The 20,780-nt window shown below is 29.0% G+C and overlaps 1 protein-coding gene and 1 long non-coding RNA gene across 2 annotated transcripts; both read right to left on the bottom strand.

Moving 5' to 3' along the window:
* Positions 1-4,541: 4,541 nt before the first annotated feature.
* On the bottom strand, positions 4,542-6,549 carry LOC136089182 (uncharacterized). Its single transcript, XR_010642840.1, has 3 exons — positions 5,876-6,549; positions 5,345-5,484; positions 4,542-5,131 (listed from the first exon to the last, which is right to left on the bottom strand). It is a non-coding gene; the product is annotated as an uncharacterized LOC136089182 (long non-coding RNA).
* Positions 6,550-7,522: 973 nt separating this feature from the next.
* Positions 7,523-8,880, bottom strand: LOC136089254 (uncharacterized). Its single transcript, XM_065815088.1, has 2 exons — positions 8,768-8,880; positions 7,523-8,512 (listed from the first exon to the last, which is right to left on the bottom strand). Exon 2 carries the CDS (start codon positions 8,297-8,299, stop codon positions 7,721-7,723), a length of 579 nt encoding a protein of 192 aa, XP_065671160.1. The 5' UTR covers positions 8,300-8,512; positions 8,768-8,880; the 3' UTR covers positions 7,523-7,720.
* Between the last annotated feature and the right edge of the window lie 11,900 nt (positions 8,881-20,780).

Consider the following 20,780-nt stretch of genomic DNA (forward strand, 5'->3'; position numbering starts at 1 on the left):
GCCATATCTATTAACTCTATGAAATTGTGGGAATCGTGGCCATCTCAAATTTAAACTTTGGGACGTTGTGGTCCAATATTTTTAAAAATGTAAGCTCAAACCAAAGTTTTGCAATCCCTTGTTTAGTCCATCCAGATTCACTTGGACTCCAGTTGGTTGCTTTAGGGGTATCTAGAACTTGAAAACTTTGAAGGGATTTTACTGTCTTCCCTTTTGGAATCACATAAGATGGTAAAGCTCTTCCTGCTGCATTCACACAAACAATTAAAGTAATCATTTCTCGATTTCCACTTGTTCTCATATGTAAATATTTAGTATTTTTTGCAGCAGCAATTTTGTGTGCCTTGAAGGCTAGCTGAAGCTCTGTCTCATCCATGTTCCATATTACTTCAGGCTGACAGTCTTTAATGACTTCTTTATGTGTGGTAAAATAATTTGCCACTTTCTGGTTGTCGAAGAGTTACTTTTTTGTTATGTCGATTTATAAGTAGTCACCATCATTTATTAGATGGTTTGCCATTCTTAAAAGAATATCCGTATTTTTTGGCAAGCTTGCCAGCATATACCATGAATTGTTCTTTTCCAAAACCATTGCACATCTTAGCTCTGTTGTCTGAAAAATCGAGTAACTTTTTTTCAAGATCAAGCGGCATTAAATTTTTTCTTATTGCTTTTGCACCAATTCCAACTTTTCCATTTATCCTGCTCTGCAAAGTTGCTCGGGGTACTTTAAAAATTTTTTATAGTTTCAAGTAACACTTCCTCTTTATATTTCACATATTTACCTCGAGTTGGACACTGCTTGATTCTAAGGGTTTTCGGTTGAATTTCATAAGACATGAGGTTTTCTTCAGATTCTATTGATATGTATATGTACGAGCTGGAATGTGTTAAAAATACAATCTAAAGCGTTTCTTCTTAGTCCGAAATTGATATTTTCCGAAACCCAGAAAATAGTGCCTAAAAAACGATATCATCTGTATTATTTCTCCTTAAAAAATCTCTCCTATCCTATTTCCTAAGCTATCTCTCCTTAAAAAATATCATAGAAACTCTCATGACCATCCATTATCTTTGTCTTCAAAATGTGGTTAATTTAATATATAGTAATGCTTTTAATGATTTGATGACTTTACGGCTTACGTGCTGCTAGAATTACTATTTTTGGGTCTGTCATATACATTACAGGTTTCAAAGCAAAATAAAATTTATAAAAAACCTTTTTTTTTTTAATTAAACAATAAGATCATATATATTATATGAATAAGTTAAAAAATTTGAATTTAATTAGTTTAAATTCTCATAGAGCTGTAGGTGGAAGCAACATTTTTAAGCCATTTTCAATCCATGGTTTTTGTTAGTCTCTGCGACAGCATAGCGCTTCAATGTTTTTGTTACATATTTATGTACAGCCTCGGATGTCTGCTTTGAAAAAAGTCCAAGAGCTTTCTGATTCCTATTGAGAAAATCTACAAGGTGGTATTTAATAATATGGAACTTTCAACCAAGTGACAATGTTTTGTCGAACACATCTTTACAATAGTATTCTAAATATTCAGCAGATCAATAAACTGCAAGATATCTTTGCTGTATGAAGGTTTTAGCATCATGCCAAAACAACTTTTTGCAACTGAAAGATTTTAAGTATATGATTAGAATATATATGTATATATATATATATATATATATATATATATATATATATATAATATATATATATATATATATATATATATATATATATATATATATATATATACATATATATAATTGATACCTGTTCTAAACTTCTGCAGGATTCCGCCACCATTATAATCATACCACATTACAGTATTTTTGTCCAAAAAGGATTTCAGGCCCTTATTAACTAAAAGAATGTCAAAAATTTTTGTCACAACATTATATTTCAGCTCATATATGTGAAGTTCCGGAGGAGGGATGATATCAAGAATAAATTTTTTAGGATTTTTTTTAAGCAAACATGGTTAATAACATTATTGAATAATTGCATAGTCTCATTAGGATATTCTGCATCTTGGTACAGATTGTAATCTGAATTTAAGGAAGAAAAAATTCTCAAGTCACCTGATGAGTTTATTGTCCCAGTACAGTAACATTAAGCATGTTTTCCACCATGACTCTATAATAAATTATTTTTTTATTCTGAGACTTAATGTTATAATAACTAGTTGTAAAAGTTAATAAAATTAAGCAAAATCTTTTACTGATATGCCAAGAAGTACGTTTATGAGCTTTAGGTCAGAAGCCACAAAAAGTTTGAGCTGATTTAGATTAAATAATCTAGTAAGCATTCCAAGATTATGGTTATTCTTCTTGAAGTTACGTACCAAAGCCAGAATTATCACCTTAGTCACTCCTGAGTCTTTCTTGTTTCTTCTTTGCTCCTCTAACTTTGTTTCATCAAAAATATTCATTATAATCTGAAAATTAATCACAATTGAATAATGATTCTAACTTTATTTCTTTTGTTTGCATAGTATAAAGTAGTTAGTTACTAAACCTTCAGTGAACCTTGACCTCCGTCGATTCCAACTCTAACAATGGCTTTCATAGGATCCAATCCGCGTAGAGAGCAGATTTCATAAACACGTCTGGTGAGATCTTCAATGTATACAACATATTTCAACACTGAGTTTTCAAGTTTATCTTCCTTTCCATTTAAAAAAATAATTTTTTTGTAACTGTAAAACTTATCTAGAGCATGAAACCGCCTCATAACCGTTGCAACTGAACTCTTTTCAACACTTAATTGTGAAATACCATACTGTAAACAATGTGAGATATATTAAATATTATAGATTTTTTGAAAAAAAAAATTAATGTACTGCCGTTTAAATAATGTTATAAAATACTTAGACACCCAGACGACCAAGATCTTTTCGTAAATCTCTAAGAATATTACGAACAACATTTTCAGGCAGATCATGATTTTTCTTGATAACAAATATTGTATCAGTGGAAACTACTTTATTTGTTTGGAGCTTTGATTTTAGTACTACAGGTAGGAGTGATCCTCCTAAAATTAGAATAAAATATTGCAGAAAACTATTATAAATAAATATGAAAGTAAATATAAATCTACCAGTGGATAATTGTAACGAATTTCCATTCTTAACTAGAAACTTTAAAATAGTTTAGATTATTTGCTCGGACATTTTTTCATCGTTGAAAAGATAAGATTCTTAGCATTTTGAATAGCTGATGTTCTCGTGCCTGGGTGCCTAATGCCGTTTCCAATTAGTTGAAAACAATCTGTGCAGAACGAGTTTAACTTTTCAATGCAGAGATTTTTATTTGACTCAATGGTATAATCTCTTAAGTTAAAAATCTTGTGGCAGCGCTTGTCTGATACCCTACTACAAATTGGACATAAACATTGATCCTCAGTTGGAGCAACCCTTCCTACCTTTATAAGTAACTCTCTTCCACTTTTCCAAACCTCTTTTTTTATTTTTACAGGCTTTCCTTGCTGTGAACAAGATTGCTGTGAAAAAATACAAACTTGTATTTTTACTAAAAATACAAGTTTGTATTTTTAGTAAAATTTTGGAAAAAATTTAATAAATATAATAAATAAATATAATAACCTTTTTGGCATAGAGAGCATTTTTGCAACGGCTACAAAGTCCAATGGGAAATGCATTTATATCAAAACTGAATCCTTCGTGTACATAGTCTCGAACTAGTGTCACCATAGACGATAACTCATCTGACTTTTTTTCCCGTGAACTTCGGGAAGTCAGACGAGAAAACTTTGGTTATTTAAAAAAATTAATAATGGCGAAAAATATTTACGCTTAGCAGGTTTAAGGACGAGGGTAATAAACTTTTTAAAAACCAATTATCAACTATTTTCAACAAATTTAAGATACGTCAAATATATCTTGTTTTGTATTTTTAACTTTCCAACTGAAAAGACACATTACTAAAGTTTTTTCTGATTGCAGATTTATAAAAATAATAATAAATAATAAATTCATTTTTTTTTTCTTACTCATAAGTAGTGGCCAAAAAAGTCGGATTAACTTCAAATTTAATTTATTCAGTTCAAACATTTTGTTTTGCTTTTTATATACTCATAAGTTTCGGTTAACTCTTTTATTGCAGCATGGTATCTAATTTTAAATAAATGGATGATAGTTGTTTGATATTCAATGCAACGATCATGATGTTTTATTGCTTAAAAAAAAAACAAAAAACATTATACCATTAACAAAAAAAAGGTCACAACCTTCTGAGGTTTTCTTACCTCCTTCGTTAAACGTGTGGATTTTATATCTTCATGATATCACACAAAAATATTCATCCTATGATGATGATTCAATGAAAATTAATCTATGGGATAATAAGGGAAAAATAATAGAGGCTGACCTAAATATAGAAAAAATCATAAATGAAAAGCTAACTTATTCAAATAACTATCATTGCATTTGTAAAACATGCAAAAAAAACAAATAATATTCTTTTTACATACAAATGTAAAAAGAATATTAGCAAAAATACAAAAAAATTAAATGCCATATAAGAGGTCATAAAATTCTTAAAGAAAACTCACAAAGAATATTGATATCTATACCAAAAGCAGAAGAAAAGAATTGTAGAATATTTTCGAACAAACAAATGAAGCTTGATCAAAGAATATTTTTGAATAAACAAATTGAAGCTTGATCTTTGTATTATTATATTTTACATCATTAAAATCGTCATCTGTTTTGGAATGAAATTGACCATATGGTCTATCAAGATAGCTTAGTTCTTTGTGAAAATACCAATAAATTGATCTGACATTAGTCATAGTTGTAGAAAAGATTAAAGTTTTTTTAGCTGAATAAGTATTCAAAAGAATATGTTGAACAACTGGGTAGAAAAATTTCTCTGGATCTCTAGAGTCAATATGTATTAGGCTGTATTTAATATTTCTTCTTTCTGGTGTAGATGATATAATAATCAAATTATGCATACAAAGATTATCAATAATAAAGTCAGCAGTACTTTTAGCTGCAGGTGCTGTCGATGCCAATACTGGAATTCTTTTAGGGGCAAGTGATAGCAACTCGAGAGTCTATTATAATGAGACCGAAATGCATCTAATTGTGTACTTGAACATCCCCTATAACAATCACAGACAAATAAGGTATAAATAAAATCATGTAAATCACAAGATTTTACTTATATAATGCTATAGGTAATGCATTTCCTTTTCTTTCAATGAGTAAAATTTTTTTAATTTTAATTTAATGTATTACAAGAAGGTCTGACACTAAAGTTGTAAATATCAATGTTTACTTTACGTAGAAAATTTATCTATAACAAAATCACTTACCACTTTTTCGCACAACGACTTTCATCAATTGCAACTGCAACAAGTTTCTGATTAAAGGCAGAGTCATTGACAATTGATCTATAAGTTGTTAAAATGGCTTCAGGTGAACAAAATATTACATTTGCTTCATTATAATTTATCTAAAAAAAACAGTATACTTTTAAACAATAAACAACACTCCACAATTCCAAAAAAAAATTTACTTGAAGCATGTCTAAATTCAATATCAGAATAATATGATATTTCATGACAAATGCTTAGCACATTTAGAATTAATGAAATATAATAATGCATTTCTAATCTTCAATGCAATTTCAATCTAAATGCATTTAGCATTAAAAATTTTTTTAATGCTAAATGCATTTAGATGTTTTCTACAGAAAAATGAAATCAAAATTCCAAAATTTATAAACAATAATTCAGAAAAAAAAATTTCTCAGGGTAATTACCAAGCAAAAACTAGACCTTCTCTAGAGAAATGAAAAACTTTATTTGGTAACTAAAATAATGTATAATAATGATAATTATTACTTCTGTTTGATAATCTTCAATATTTTTTCTTTGTTGATTATGCTTTATAGAAGCGACTTTGATTCCCTTTTTACTAAGTGTGTATATGCAACCTTTAATTATCTATCCCAAATCATTCTTCGGTTAAGTACGGTCATAAATCAATCACAAACCAACGCATGAAATCTTGGAATAAATTACCTCTTCACCTTAAATCACTTAACTCTATTATACAATTTAAAACCTGTCTTCATGCTCTTTTTTTTGTAGAGATGCTGTTTGTAAAATGTTGGAATTATTGTGGGTCATTATTATTGCTTTTGTATTGTTATATGTGATATAAATATTATTATAACATTATTTTATGTGTGTATGTATATATGTATGCATGTATATGCGCGTGTATGTGTGTGTACATATGTATGTAGGTGTCTATTTGTATATATGTGAGTGCGTGTGTATATGTGTATATGTATGTATGTATATATGTGTGTATGTGTATGTATTTATGTATGTGTATATGGGTATGTATGTATGTTGTATGCATATGTGTGTTTATATGTATATGTGTGTGTACTTGTATATGTGTATGTGTGTGTATATGTATGTATATGTGTATATATGTATACATATGTATATGTAAGTGTGTGTATGTATGTGTGTATGTATATATATGTGTGTGTGTGTGTGTTTTGTGTGTATGTGTGTGTACATATATATATATATATATATATATATATATATATATATATATATATATATATATATATATATATATATATATATATATATATATAAAACCCGTAGATGTTGTCCGAAAGTTTTTTCCATATTTTGTTGACAAAAAGTAAAAATTAAAATGCAAGACCGGATTTATTTTTTCTTATTAATTGAGAGACTGCCTGCCCCAACCAAACCCTCAGTCGATGTAGCAACACTCTCTTGCGGGTCAGGCTAAAAGATAGTAGATGTAGCAGCACTCCCTTGCGGGGCAGACTATTTGTCAGTCGATGTAGCAGCACTCCCTTGCGAGTCAGGCTATTTGTCAGTCGATGTAGCAGCACTCCCTTGCAAGTCAGGCTATAAGATAGTCAATGTAGCAACACTCCGCGCATGATTTACAGTAAAAATAAATAAAAATAAAAAGATTTTATTAAAAAAATAAAAAATAAAAACATTTTATTAAAAAAAATAAAAATAAAAACATTGTTTATATTGTTAAAAACATTCAGAATGTTTTTAAAACATTCTGGTCAATAAAATTTGCGTTTTTGTGGTTTTTTTAAAAAACGATTTATTTGTAATTAAATTAATAGTTTTTACTTTCGTCCAACACGCAAATGTTGGACGAAAGTCAAAAGTAATTAAAAGTGACGTATGTGTTGGCGTAAGAATCACTTTTTTCCTTCCGCTCTTCCTAAAGACAACAAACTATATATATATATATATATATATATATATATATATATATATATATATATATATATATATATATATATATATATATATGTATATATATATATGTATATATATATATGTATATATATATATGTATATATATATATATATATATATATATATATATATATATATATATATATATATATATATATATATATATATATCATTGATATTTTATTATTATTAATATCAATTTAATTTGTATTTACTTTATACAATTATAATATCAGTTGTTACTAATATTATCTCTATATCATCACTTTGAAATCTTTATTATCTTTATATCATCACTTTGAAAACTTTTAGATTTACAAATACAAAAAAGTATATCTTTATTTATAGGATTATTTGATGTAGAGGGGAGTAATTTTCTTTCTGATTCTATTTCTCTTGCTACTAACTCTCTCAAAATAAAAGTTCCAAAAAATTCCAAAAAATATCACACTTAATTAATACATTCTCAATGAAAGAGGTGTCAGGCTCAATGCGCAATACAACAAATTCACTGGGTGTCCACACCATGAAGTCACAGTAACTGACTCCAGTAACTCTCATTTCAAGTTGAACCTGGAAAAAATATTGGTGTTCTTTTTTCAAAAAGTAGTTTCCATTCATGTTTACACCAACACAAAAAGCATCTTTAACTATGACCTCTTTTAATGACTTGTCTTTTAAACTAAAAGGACATTTAATTTCTAAAACTCCATGTCCACAACAAATACAATAAACAGCACCATCAGGAGATGCTGCATACCATGGTTTTTCAAAGTCAATACAAAGTCCCATTCTTTCAACTCTCAAATTTTGATGAATAAAAATATCTGACAGTGGTTTTGAATTACTTATTGCATTTGAGTCAGAATGAATCTGTTTATATAAAGTCAATGCATTTATTTCATTTACTCTTCCCCAATTTATTGCAGGATTTTTAATCTGTATATTTTTCTCTGCACAAATCTTTAAAATTAATGAAACAGGTGGCATTTCAATTCTAGCATGAAAAACTTGATGCAAAGTGGAGCCAGTTATTCGACCAACTCTTACTCTAAACCAAGAATCACATAGCACTTGATTTCGTGTTGCTTCTTCTATCCTGATATACTTTCAAATGAACAATAGTTTGGACCCAGCCATCTTGAAAGAATTTCCAAGCCTCTAATGCCTTATAGTTTTCCATTGCTTCTGGAGAATAGATACCTAAAAAACAATAACATTGAAAAAAATCTATATGCATTTTGTATATACATTATTTTTTTCCCATAATATATAATATAAAGCATATTATAATATATATCCATGTAAATAATTATATTATAATATACATCCATAATGTATTTTACAAAGCAAAGAAAACAAACAGTTTTTGAAATGTTAGCAATTAATGTTACTAACATTACTGAAATACTGAAATAATAAAAATTTCAAAATATAAATTAGATAAGAATCTCTTACGTGGAGTTTTAATCAGATAGTGATAAAGTTTGTGATAGCTCAAAGAAGGCCACTGACTTGGATCTTCACTCTAAGAATCTGCTGTAAACTTGTATGGACATTTACTTAATCCACGGCTGTTTCAAAGTGGAAATACGGCTTCTTGTTATTTTTTCAAAATAATTACTTAAGGGGTGTTACTAAAACTTGCATAACTTTTGAAATATTTAAGATAATTTCGTTCTGTAAAAAGAATATGAACACAAATTAAATGTTTTATATTTTAACATTTAATAAAATAATCAAAGACTCCTTTGATTTTTGAATAAATGCGCTAAATGACGAACTTGGCTAAATTTCGAAATTTTTATGGTACTTTTTAGCAAAAATAATCGGAAAAATTGTATTTCTGATGACTTAAATGTAATATAAACATAGTTAGACCAATTTTAAAACACATAAACTTTATTTACACTAAATGTGAACTGATACAGGCACAAAATTAGCTGGGGGAAAAAATACGCAAATTTTTTTTTTTTTAAATTTTTATTTGTTTTCGATTTCGGTTGTATAATGTCTTTACACTCTTTTCCGTAGAAAAATAACAAACAACTTTTTTTTATAAATAGACATAGCAATAAAGGCAATTAAAATAACTCGTTTTTGTGGTTGTCATAAATATATTTTTTTAAGTTAATATAATGGTATATGTTATATAAGTAGTAAATCAACTTTGTACATGCAATTGATAGTGTTATTTCCATTCCGTAACGAAAATACTCTTCATAATCTTGCTGACTTCTAATGTTAAATGTACTTTATGCTTCTTCAAGAGTAATGTTTAACAAATGATGCATCATTAAACAACTTATGTTTGTTCTTGTTAGTTGTTCATTCATAAACAAACAAATTCTTTACGATCAGACGGAAACAAACTGTAATGCTTATGTAGCTGCAGAGGCTTATCAGAATCATTTATTTTGTGGATTCTGATAAGCAAGAAACTGTTTTAGTTGTCTGTTGGTCCAATAATCTGTTCTTGAGGTAGCAGAAGCATTCTTTGTACAAGAAGTTAAAGCTATATTGTATTCCATTCTTTCACCAGAAAGAAAATATTCTTTATAAGACTGAAACGGTAATGCTAATGTAGCTGTTGAAGCATATTCGAATCAATTTCTAAAGATAATAATGGGTATAATACATAATTTTATTTATAATGATACACATTATAAATAAAAGTATTTTAATTTAAACATACTTGATCCTTTTATAACATTGTTAAATTTAATAATTGAATATTTTATTCTACTATTACTTTTTTTATAAATTAGTTTTGAAATTTTTGTTTTTACAATTGAATTCGATGGCCACAAATAAGACAAAGACCTTTTCTATAAAAAGATTTTTCGCCATGCTCAGAACACACTTCAGTAGAACCAATGTTATCATAGTCTAAATATGAATCCACCACAATGAAATCCTTACCGCTAACCGAACATTTGCAAATTTGGCAACTGTTCTGGTTTGTATTAACTTTTCCGCTTTCTTTTGCAATTTTTATTTTTTTTAGCAATTTCGAATTACAGCTACGAGCAGATGCAAATTTACGATGTGCTGTTTTAAGTTGTCTTTTTAAAATAAGTTGGAACTGCTCCTCCTCTCCTAGCCTAATACTCATAGTCTCTAGTTGAGAACTTAATGAGTTATTATGTGTGTCAAGAGTCTTGTTTTTAGAATTCAAATCTGTAATTTCAGTTTCCAACTTTATTACCTGCAATTTTAATTTATCCATTTGCTCCATATAAGTTTCTTCTTTAGAAGATAATTGGTCAACTTGACTACTTAGTTCCTTATTAATATTTAAAATTGAAATATAATCTGCATCTGCTGATTTTCTTTTTTTTGTTAGTGGAGCTGGAGACAGTTGCATTTTAAAAAATGCTTTGTTTTTTAAAGCTTTAAAATCTTTTGCTTTATAATTATTTTTTTGGCGAGCTAACTTTAGACACATTTTATCGAAGTCATTAAAAGTAGGCAAAGTAAAATCAGATGGCAAAATAAAACTCACAAAACTAAATAAATCCCCTCTTAATTTAAAGACTGTCATTAAAATAGAAATGACATTATTAGTGATATTATCTGCGTTAATTATTCTTTTAACAAAAGGAAAGTTACATTTATCTTCCCAACCGTCTTCCCATCCAATGCATACTTTCAAAAATTCCTTCTCAGTTGAATACATATTGACGTAGTAATAATAATATAATAAAAGCAAATAAAATAATATTGACTGACAAGTAAATGCACTAGATAAAAGAAGATATAACAACTTATCTGATATATATTAATCCAATTTGCCAAAGAGAAAGTTTCGCGTAACTTTGTTTATATTTATACTTTCAAAATTTGTCTCGCCGAAACAGTTGTTTCAATAAAATTCGTTAGTAAATAGCTTGGGAAGTAACGCAATAAAGTTACGTCATCGCTTAGAAATGTTAACACAAGTTTAAGCGTAAAATTAAAACAATTTGTTGTAAAACATGCCAAGTTTAAAAGCATATTGACTAACATAGCAAGAGGTACGTAAAATAATTTTTATATTTTCATCTGCATAAAAGATCGAAATTTTAATAACTAACGTCATCCATCAAAAAATTAATATTTTACATTTAAAAGAAATAAATTTAAAAGTATAAATGCATTAAAAATTAAGCTATAGTAATAAAATCACACGGATGACGTTGGAATCTGATAGAATAGACATTCATTGATAAATGTTCCAAATTTCAACCATCAGCCATGTAGCTATGTTAGTCAATCTCGGTTGGCCCAAGACAGGTTTTCCGTAAAAATCGCTAAAAACAGAAAAGTCATCCAAAATCATTTAAAATATTTTAACAATGTTTATTTTTATTTTGTTTAAAGTAAATATTTATTTAACCAAGAAAGATAGTTCTTGTAAATTTTTTTAATTTGAAGATTAAAGCGTTTATAGAAAAAAAAAACCATTACTATAAAGTTATTGAATTTTTATATTTTATTTGCCAAAATTTTTATAAAACTTTTTATGCGGAAATTGTTTTTGCTAGACTCGTGACGTAAGTCCCAATTTTACATTGCGTGAAACAGCCGTGTGGTATTCCAAAGTTTTTAGTTATCATTAATAGGGATTTACCATTAACTTGATTTCATCTTGGGTCATCTTGCAGTATTCCCATTTTAATGTCAACATCATCATGTTGTAAGTATTGGTCAGTTTATGATGAAATCATACGTTACTTAAAAAATAAAGATGTTTGCAATAAAAAAAATGTATTACTTGAACATATGGACTGTATGTCTCAAAAGAAAGTTGGTGAAATTTACTTACTCTCCTGATATAATTACTCGAGCATTTGAATATTTTGCTATATCTAGGTCTCTGTACAGCCAAATTTCTAATGATTATAAATTGCCCAGTATTAGAACTTTGACAAGAATCACTTCAAAAGTCGGATCACAAGATAGTCTGGAATTTTTGAAAAATACTATGATGAGTATTGAAAATACACAACGTAAATGTATATTGCTGGTTGATGAAGTTTATATTAAATCCACATTAACTTATCATGGTGGTGTATTTGGAGATTCTGCTGATCAACCCGGTGTTCTTGCCAAAACATTGTTGGCTATAATGGTAAAATATTTATTTGGTGGACCAGAGTTTTTAATAAAAATGATTCCAATTAGTCACTTAGATTCTGATTTTCTTTATGGAAATAGAGTAAATCAAAAGTTGTTTAAAATGATGAATAAAATTGAAAAAAAACCTTGGTGCGGAGATAATGAAAACATATTTTTGTTGTTTGATTATGTTCATGTCATGAAGCGTGTTCGTAACAATTGGTTAACTGAAAAAAGCGGAGAATTAGTTTTTGAGTTTAAAGGTAACAAACATATAGCAAAATGGAGTGATTTAGTAAATCTTTATGAGTTGAAATCTGCTAATCTTTTGAAACTTAGCAAATTAAAAGAAATTTCCATCTCTCCAAGACCAATTGAGCAACAGAAGGTTGACACTTGTTTATGAGTTTTCTGTGATGAAACGGTTGCTGCACTTAAAAATCATCCATCCATTAAAAAAGATGAAGTAATCGGCACCATCAAATTTATTTCTATATTTGTGAAGTTTTGGAAAGTTTGTAATGTGAAAGGTGTTGGAGCAGATATTCGTTATAAAGATGAGTTCCGTGCAGTTGTAAGATCACACACAGACAAAAGCTTGCTATTCGTATTAGGTGTGGCAGATATGGTTGAAAAAATGAAAAAATCAGACGCAAAACATATTAAGCAGCTTACAAAAGATACCTCTGAATGTATTTCTCATGTGTGTAGGGGGTTAGTCAACATTGCAAGATATCTTTTGGATTGTGGAAATGATTATGTTATCCTGGGGTGGTTCTCAACTGATCCATTAGCAAAAACTTTTAGCAAGCTTCGCCAGGGTTCTGGTTGAACCTATTTTATTACTGCTCAATCTGTCATAGAAAAAGTTAGAATCCAACATGCAAAACTTTATTTACAGTTAGAAATGGATAGTTTTGATAATTGTACCAATGGTCATTCCTGTAAAAACTGTTTTATAAGTTTAAACGAGCAGGAGTGCAAAATTTTTGATAACTTACCGGAACTCGAGGATAAAGTTCAAGCAGAATCATTACTTTCAATTACATATATTGCTGGTTATGTTCAAAGAAAAAATGGCTATGGTTATACTGATACACAATTTTATTATAAAAAATGTGGTGCCTACATTGATAACTTGAATAAAGGAGGTCTTGTTATTCCCTTTGACAATATTGTTCAATGGTGCATATTTTGTTTGGTTTTATTTGAGCAGTTATCAGATAAATTTTGTCGAACATTTTTGATGAAGCAATTCTTATCTGTATCAAACAAGTTTCAATTTGGTATTTATGACCGACATTGCCGCATTTTAGCAAATATTTTTCTAAAAAATCTAGCAATAATAAAATCTCCAAGATGCTCCAAGGAGTCCAGGCAAAAGGTTTTAAAACTGTCATGAAAATGAGTTTTTATTTAAATGTTATTATATTATATAAGAAGTATATTATAGTTTATTAACTTTATTGTAGTTTTACTTTTAAGACAGCTCTTATATATTGTTATTATTATAGTTTTTTACTCTCCTTGTTCGCATTTACTTTACTTATTAGCGCTTCGCTCGGCCTCCAGTCAATAAAAATTTCGGCGCAATGTCAAGGCCTGTATTTCTAGAAGGCCATGTTTCAATATCATTCAATATAATCATTTACGTAATAGAAAGTATTTCATTACTTAACACCTTGAAAATATTATCTTTAATAATTCTAAAAACAGATTAAAACAACATAAGATAAATATACTATTAATAAATTATAAATATACAAATTTCATAATTTAAATGTTTGTTATCATTTATTACTCATAATTTATAAACTATGATATATATATATATATATATATATATATATATATATATATATATATATATATATATATATATATATATATATATATATATATATGTATATATACAGTATCGGACAAAACGAGTGCAACCAAATAATGCTAATTTAGGTTCTTTATATAAAAGTACTGCATTTTTTCAATTTAGAGAAATAACTATGTAACTGTTTAAAGACAAAGTTCTTTAAGTTTTATTCATCACGAAGTTCATTATTTGTACACGAAAATTAATAAATTAATCAAAAGTTTTAAAAAAAGTTGATTTCCTTCTGGACAAAACAAGTGCAACTCGACAAAATGTTGAGCAAGCTGTATTTCGCTATCAATATTTCGTGGCGAATCCTTTGTTGTCTATCACAGCCTTGCATCTTCAAGACATAGATTCGATCAGGTGATCAATGAAACTTTGTAGAATCGCTGCCCATGCCTTTTGGACTTGTTCAAACAGTTGATCCTTATTACGAACACCTTCACGATTAATTCTGCGGTTGACGATCTCCCACAGGTTCTCGATAGGGTTGAGATCCGGAGATTGAGGCGGCCAATCCATCACCGATAGGTGGTTGTCTTGAAACCACTGCTTGACTACTTTTGCAGTGTGTTTCGGATCGTTGTCTTGCTGAAAAACCCATTTTATTGGCATATTCCATTCAGCATGAGGTAACATAACATCTTTCAGGATATTTTTATACATGAAACGGTCCATTATTCTATCGTTTCGATGTATTGGACCTAGACCGTTAGCAGAGAATGTATGGCAGTAACGTAAATCGAGGCGTTTTCCGGCCGGTCGACGTAAAAGGCAAATGCCATCGCTCCCAATGATGTTGAACTTCGATTCATCACTGAACAGGACAGTTTGCCATTTCTGCACATTCCAGTTAATATGAGATGTAGCAAACAGGAGTCTTTTCTTCTGATTTTTTAGTGAAATCAGCGGTTCCTTTGCAGAACGTCGAGAAAACAATCCGGCTTCAACAGCACGTCGTCTGATTGTTCGTTCCGATATAGGCAGCTCTAATTGCTTTTGTATCTCGAATGATGATATCCAGGGATCCTTCTTGACGGATCTGACGATCATAGAATCCTCTCTAGGAGTGGTGGAACGCGGTCTTCCACCTTTGTTATCTGCTGCCAACTTCCCCGTACAACAATATTTGGAACATAGTCTTGATACGGTCCATTTTTTCACGCGATATTTATCACAAATACTTTTTTGTGACATTCGACTTACGTAATCTCCAATAATTTTTCCAATCCAAGACTGTCAGGAGCCATTTTTGCACTTGAAGTCATAAAAATAATAAAAATAAATAATCACACTTCTCAAGGCTTACCGTGTTATATTTACCTTGTGATGATACAATAATGCTTTGTGGATCATTATTGTATCATCACAAGGTAGAACACAAATACTTTTTTGTAACATTCGACTTACGTAATCTCCAATAATTTTCTTTCTTAGTTCCAATCCAAGACTGTCAGGAGCCATTTTTGCACTTGATGTCATAAAAATAATAAAAATAAATAATCACGCTTCTCAAGGCTTACCGTGTTACATTTACCTTGTGATGATACAATAATGCTCTGTGGAACGTCTTGGTTGGATGTGGACTGTATTAATGTAATGAAACACTTGTTGTATTTCAATTCTTGTATTGATGTTATTCGATAAAATACTTTGATAAAACTCACTTCGATAAACTGTCTTGATAATACTGACTAATTGACTTCCATATACTGACTGAATTACATGTCGATTTACTTGTCTCTTATATAGTAAAATGAACCTGTGTTAACCTGTTCTGGAAGATTCTAGATGCTTCTTTTCAATGCTTCTGGAAGCTTCTGGATGCGTCTGGATGCTTCTGAATGTTTCTGGATATTTCTGGATGCTTCCAGATACTTCTTCTGGAAACTTCTGGAAGCTTCTGCATGCTTCTGGGAACTTCTGGAAACTTCTGGATACTTCCTTTAATTATTAAAAAACTTCCGTGACGTTGACACGGACCAGACTTAAGAAAATGAAACAAACCAAAAAGGTTGCACTTGTTTTGTCCGCTGCAAAATGGCACTTGTCAACGAAATTCTGTCTGTGTGCTGTCACCTGTCAGCTGATTGCTCATGTCATGGCATGCTATGACTCCAGACTCCTGAACTGTTTGCTGTGGTAGTATAGTTCGTTTCTTTTTTAAGACATGTAAAATTAGGAACACTTTTTAGCATTGTTCGATGATGGTTGCAAATGTTTTGTCCAATACTGTATATATATATATATATATATATATATATATATATATATATATATATATATATATATATATATATATATATATATATATATATATATATATACTGTTTACACCACCTCAAATTGAGGGGGAAATAAACTTTATAAAGTCATAAAAGCCGAACAACAAAAAATTATTGAATCAAATTTGAAATTTATATAAAAAAAAGTAACAAATTTGACTCATTGCTCTCCTATTTGGGGCTGGGGGAGGGGTGTGGGCTAACGTTTTGGGGTTTTTGTTATTTCCAGTCTCCAATCATCGTAATTTTTTGCGTAGCATCTTCATTTCTCATATATATGAACATACTTAAATATGCAGTTTTCTTCATGTTTTAAAGTTGCTTAGCTTAAACATCAAAAAAAGTCGTCTACGGCCTTGATATATATATATAAATATATATAAATATATATATATATATATATATATATATATATATATAAATATATATATATATATATATATATAAATATATATATATATATATATATATATATATATTTATATATATATATATATATGTATATATATATATATATATATATATGTATATATATATATATATATATATATATATATATATATATATATATATATATATATATATATATATATATATATATATATATATATATATATATATTTATGTATATATATAGGGTGCGGAGAAAGTTTTGTCCTACTTTTTAAGGTAAACAATTGATAGTAAAATCTTTTGCAAGAAAGATTAAAGTGTAACAACATTTTTATTTAAGTTCAAAGAACCAAAAAACTATAATAAATGTTCAAAGTTTCCACCATAAGCGTCGATGCACTTCTTCAAAAGCTTTCCGAAGCTCTCAATGATTGTCTCAAGCTCTTGGACGGTAATTTTATCCCAAGCTTTCTTCAGAACGGACTTCAAGGCATCCACAGTTGTGTATCTTTTGCCTGAGATCTTCTTTTTCAAGATCGACCAGATTGAGAAGTCGAGGGGTTAAAGTCTGGTGAGTTACTTGGCCAAACATCCTTGCCCCAGAATCCCGGAAAGATTTGATTACAGAGAGCAATTTTTAACGCGGCTCCATCGGCCGGGGCCCAGTCCTGTTGTAGCGTAAATCCAGCCTAACCAAAGTGATTTTAGCCCCACAGCTCCACCACATCTCTCAGAATGCATTGATGATAAACTTGGACATTACATTTCACATTTTGATCAATGAATACAAGCGGGGTCTTTCCGGTAGCACATACGCCCGCCCATGCCATCACTGACCTCGGGAAATGCCTTTTGACCATCAATTTAGTCGCAAAAGTGTTCTTTAAACCACGCTTGAGAAGTTAACGAAGATTCTGGGAGTTGTGGATAGGTTGAATTGTAAAATTCTTCTCGTCCGTGAATAACACTCGCTTCAATCAACCACCAGCAACTAGACGCAACATCTTCTTGGCACGTAGTTTTCTGTTTGCTTTCGCTTGATCACTCAAGAAGTGGGCCCAATTGATTTGATTACTACGCAACCCAAGTTTTTTTTGGACAATTTTTCGCACACTTTCTTTATCAATTCCCAAGTCTCCGGCCATCTTTCTTATCGAGCGCAAATGGTTTTGGCGGATCTTGCAACGGACGTTGTTGATGTTGACTGAAGTGACTGCAGTTGGCATCTCATTTCCTAACTCTTTGTATCGTTTTATGGCCCTGTTAACCATTCGCTTCGGATAACCCGTCATAGAAACAATTTGTGGGCTGATTTTTCCACTGCCCTAATAGTTCAAAAGTGTCTTAACTCTTTTTAAAGTAATGAAACAACGTTCAGCACCAGCTGTACAACAGGCGTGACCAAAACAATCTCTATCAACTTAGATACTTCAGAAAATGTTTCAACCAGGTTATTTTCATGCATAATTGAGATAGGTTATTAATTGTGCCGATATCGCTAAAAACAGCATTTTCATCAAAACGGTTAATTTCGACATCAACTAACTTCAATTCGTATTGGTTAGTTGTTTTAGTATTTTATATATGATTCCGAGGAAAATTTTGTTTATGAAAATTGAATTTTTTGGATCTAAAATTGGTTTTTTGATCGCAATGACGAGAAATGTTTAGCCAATAAACTGTCAATTTTGTTCATGTTAATTTATCGTATTAATGAATCTAAATTATTGTAATAAGATAACTTTAAACTATATTGTATCTATGACTTTGGCATGATTTAAAAGCAAACTTTATCAACAGTAGTTTAGTCAAGAAGGGCTTCTAGTTTTAATTACCAATCAATAAAATAATAAAGAATGTAGCATTACATATACATTGAACTATCTGATAGGTTCACATAAAGTTTTCTGAGAATGGCGAAAGGGTCAACAAAAATAAAAAAGATGCTTTTACAACATTAAAATATTTTTAAACATGTTTTTTTCAAATATATTTACAATGTCAGTCATAAATAATAGTAAATTTCACAAGAGTATTTACATTGTCAAAGTAGCTTTAACGATTTCATCTAATTAAAAATAAAAACTTAACATCTGTTTGTAAGCATACATAACAGTACTTAAATGTTTATCTAGTTTTAGTTATTTGGCTTCAGCTTTAACCTTAAAAAAAAAAACTTTTCAATAAAATATTCTGATTATTTTATTTCTATGGTTATGGTAAATGTCAAACATTTTAAAATAATCTTAACTTTGATTATTTTTTTGATTAGTGTCTTTTTGGAAGTATCAGTTATTGAAGCTGTATTATGAAATGTTACAGTACCACCAGTGCTACAGTTTTTGTAATTGAAAAAAAAATATTTCTTTATATCTTTTGTTGTTTTAGCTGTTTGTACCTTTGTTGTATCAAACTAATAATAATATTGACTAATTTTAAAATAATACTTGAAAACCCAGTTGCATTTTTTTTGCTGATAAAAATTGGCTCTGATTCAGTGTCAATCTAATTGGCAACTTAAAAGGTTGAATAACTCAACTGCCACCAAACAATGTAAACAATTTTCAATGGCTGATTCATTATACCGCAGAATATAATACATAAGCTATTTGGAAAAAATAAACTTCAGCAATCCCTCATTGAGAATAGAAGAAGAATTTCATAAGTACAAATAGTTTGTAGCTCTTATTATATCTGTAGAAATGACTAAGCTTTCACTTGTGATACATTTGTTCAATTAATACACAAATCAAGATTCTCATTAAAATGGCTGAGCCACTATTTTTTCCCTGTAAAAAAAAACAAACAAGCGTTATAAATTAAAAAAAAAATAAAACAATATATGCCTGAAAAATGTAGTTCACTAACAAAAGTTATAAAATGTACAAAATTGTTAATTATAAAAGAAATGCGAAACTTTTTCATGATATTTTAAAATCAACTTTTTAAACTGTTCAATATCCCTAGAATTTCTGAACTTATAATTTAATTATTCTTTTTACCATTATTATTCCTGTTATAATTATAGAACAAAATGACTTATAATTATAGAATAAAATGACCTAGGAAATCTAGTTTCTAAAAATTGCTAAAAATTATTTTTATCTAACTGTCAAACCAACATTTATACCAGTAATTTCTGTTACATTATTATAAATATCATGTTTTTGCGATGTTCCTATTTCTATTATCTTATACTCCTAATAACTACATATTAAATTTTATATCTACATACCCAGGTGAAGAAACCAATATTAACACTGTCAATATTGCAATATATTAACACTGTTAATATTCACAGTAAAATTGCAAATTAACAAATGTACGATTTTAACAACATTATTTTTACAAATAAATGTTTACATTTAATGTTATAAAGTTTCCTAATATTATGGTGACCAACTCATTTACTGAGTTTTGTACTCTTTTTTCACGAACGTACTCTTTTCAAATCCTCTACTCTGAAAATACTCATTTGTATTTCTAGAACATTTTTTAGATTATTTTATTTCAATTTTATTAATTAAATATTTATTTATATTCTTTATTCTTGTTTATACACTTATTTTTTGAAATTTTATTACCAAAATGTTTTTTGATTTATTTTTTCTTTATAAGACTTTTCTTTTTCACTTTTTACCAGTAAACAAACACTTTACGATGTCATGGCAAAGATGACATGAGTTATATGGGAACTCCCTTTCTGTTAAATTATTTTAAGATTTAAAGTGTACAAAATAAAATAAAATTTCATTTTATTTATCTAGTGAAGGCGAAGTTGCACATAAGTATTAAGATTATAGTTTCATTTTACTTAAAT

This window comes from Hydra vulgaris, chromosome 13 (assembly GCF_038396675.1).
Source record: "Hydra vulgaris chromosome 13, alternate assembly HydraT2T_AEP".
NCBI classification, from domain to species: Eukaryota; Metazoa; Cnidaria; class Hydrozoa; order Anthoathecata; family Hydridae; genus Hydra; species Hydra vulgaris.

Bases quoted from the DNA above. Each gene is read 5' to 3' on its own strand.
- LOC136089254 (XM_065815088.1), bottom strand. From the start codon at position 8,299: ATGCCACCTGTTTCATTAATTTTAAAGATTTGTGCAGAGAAAAATATA.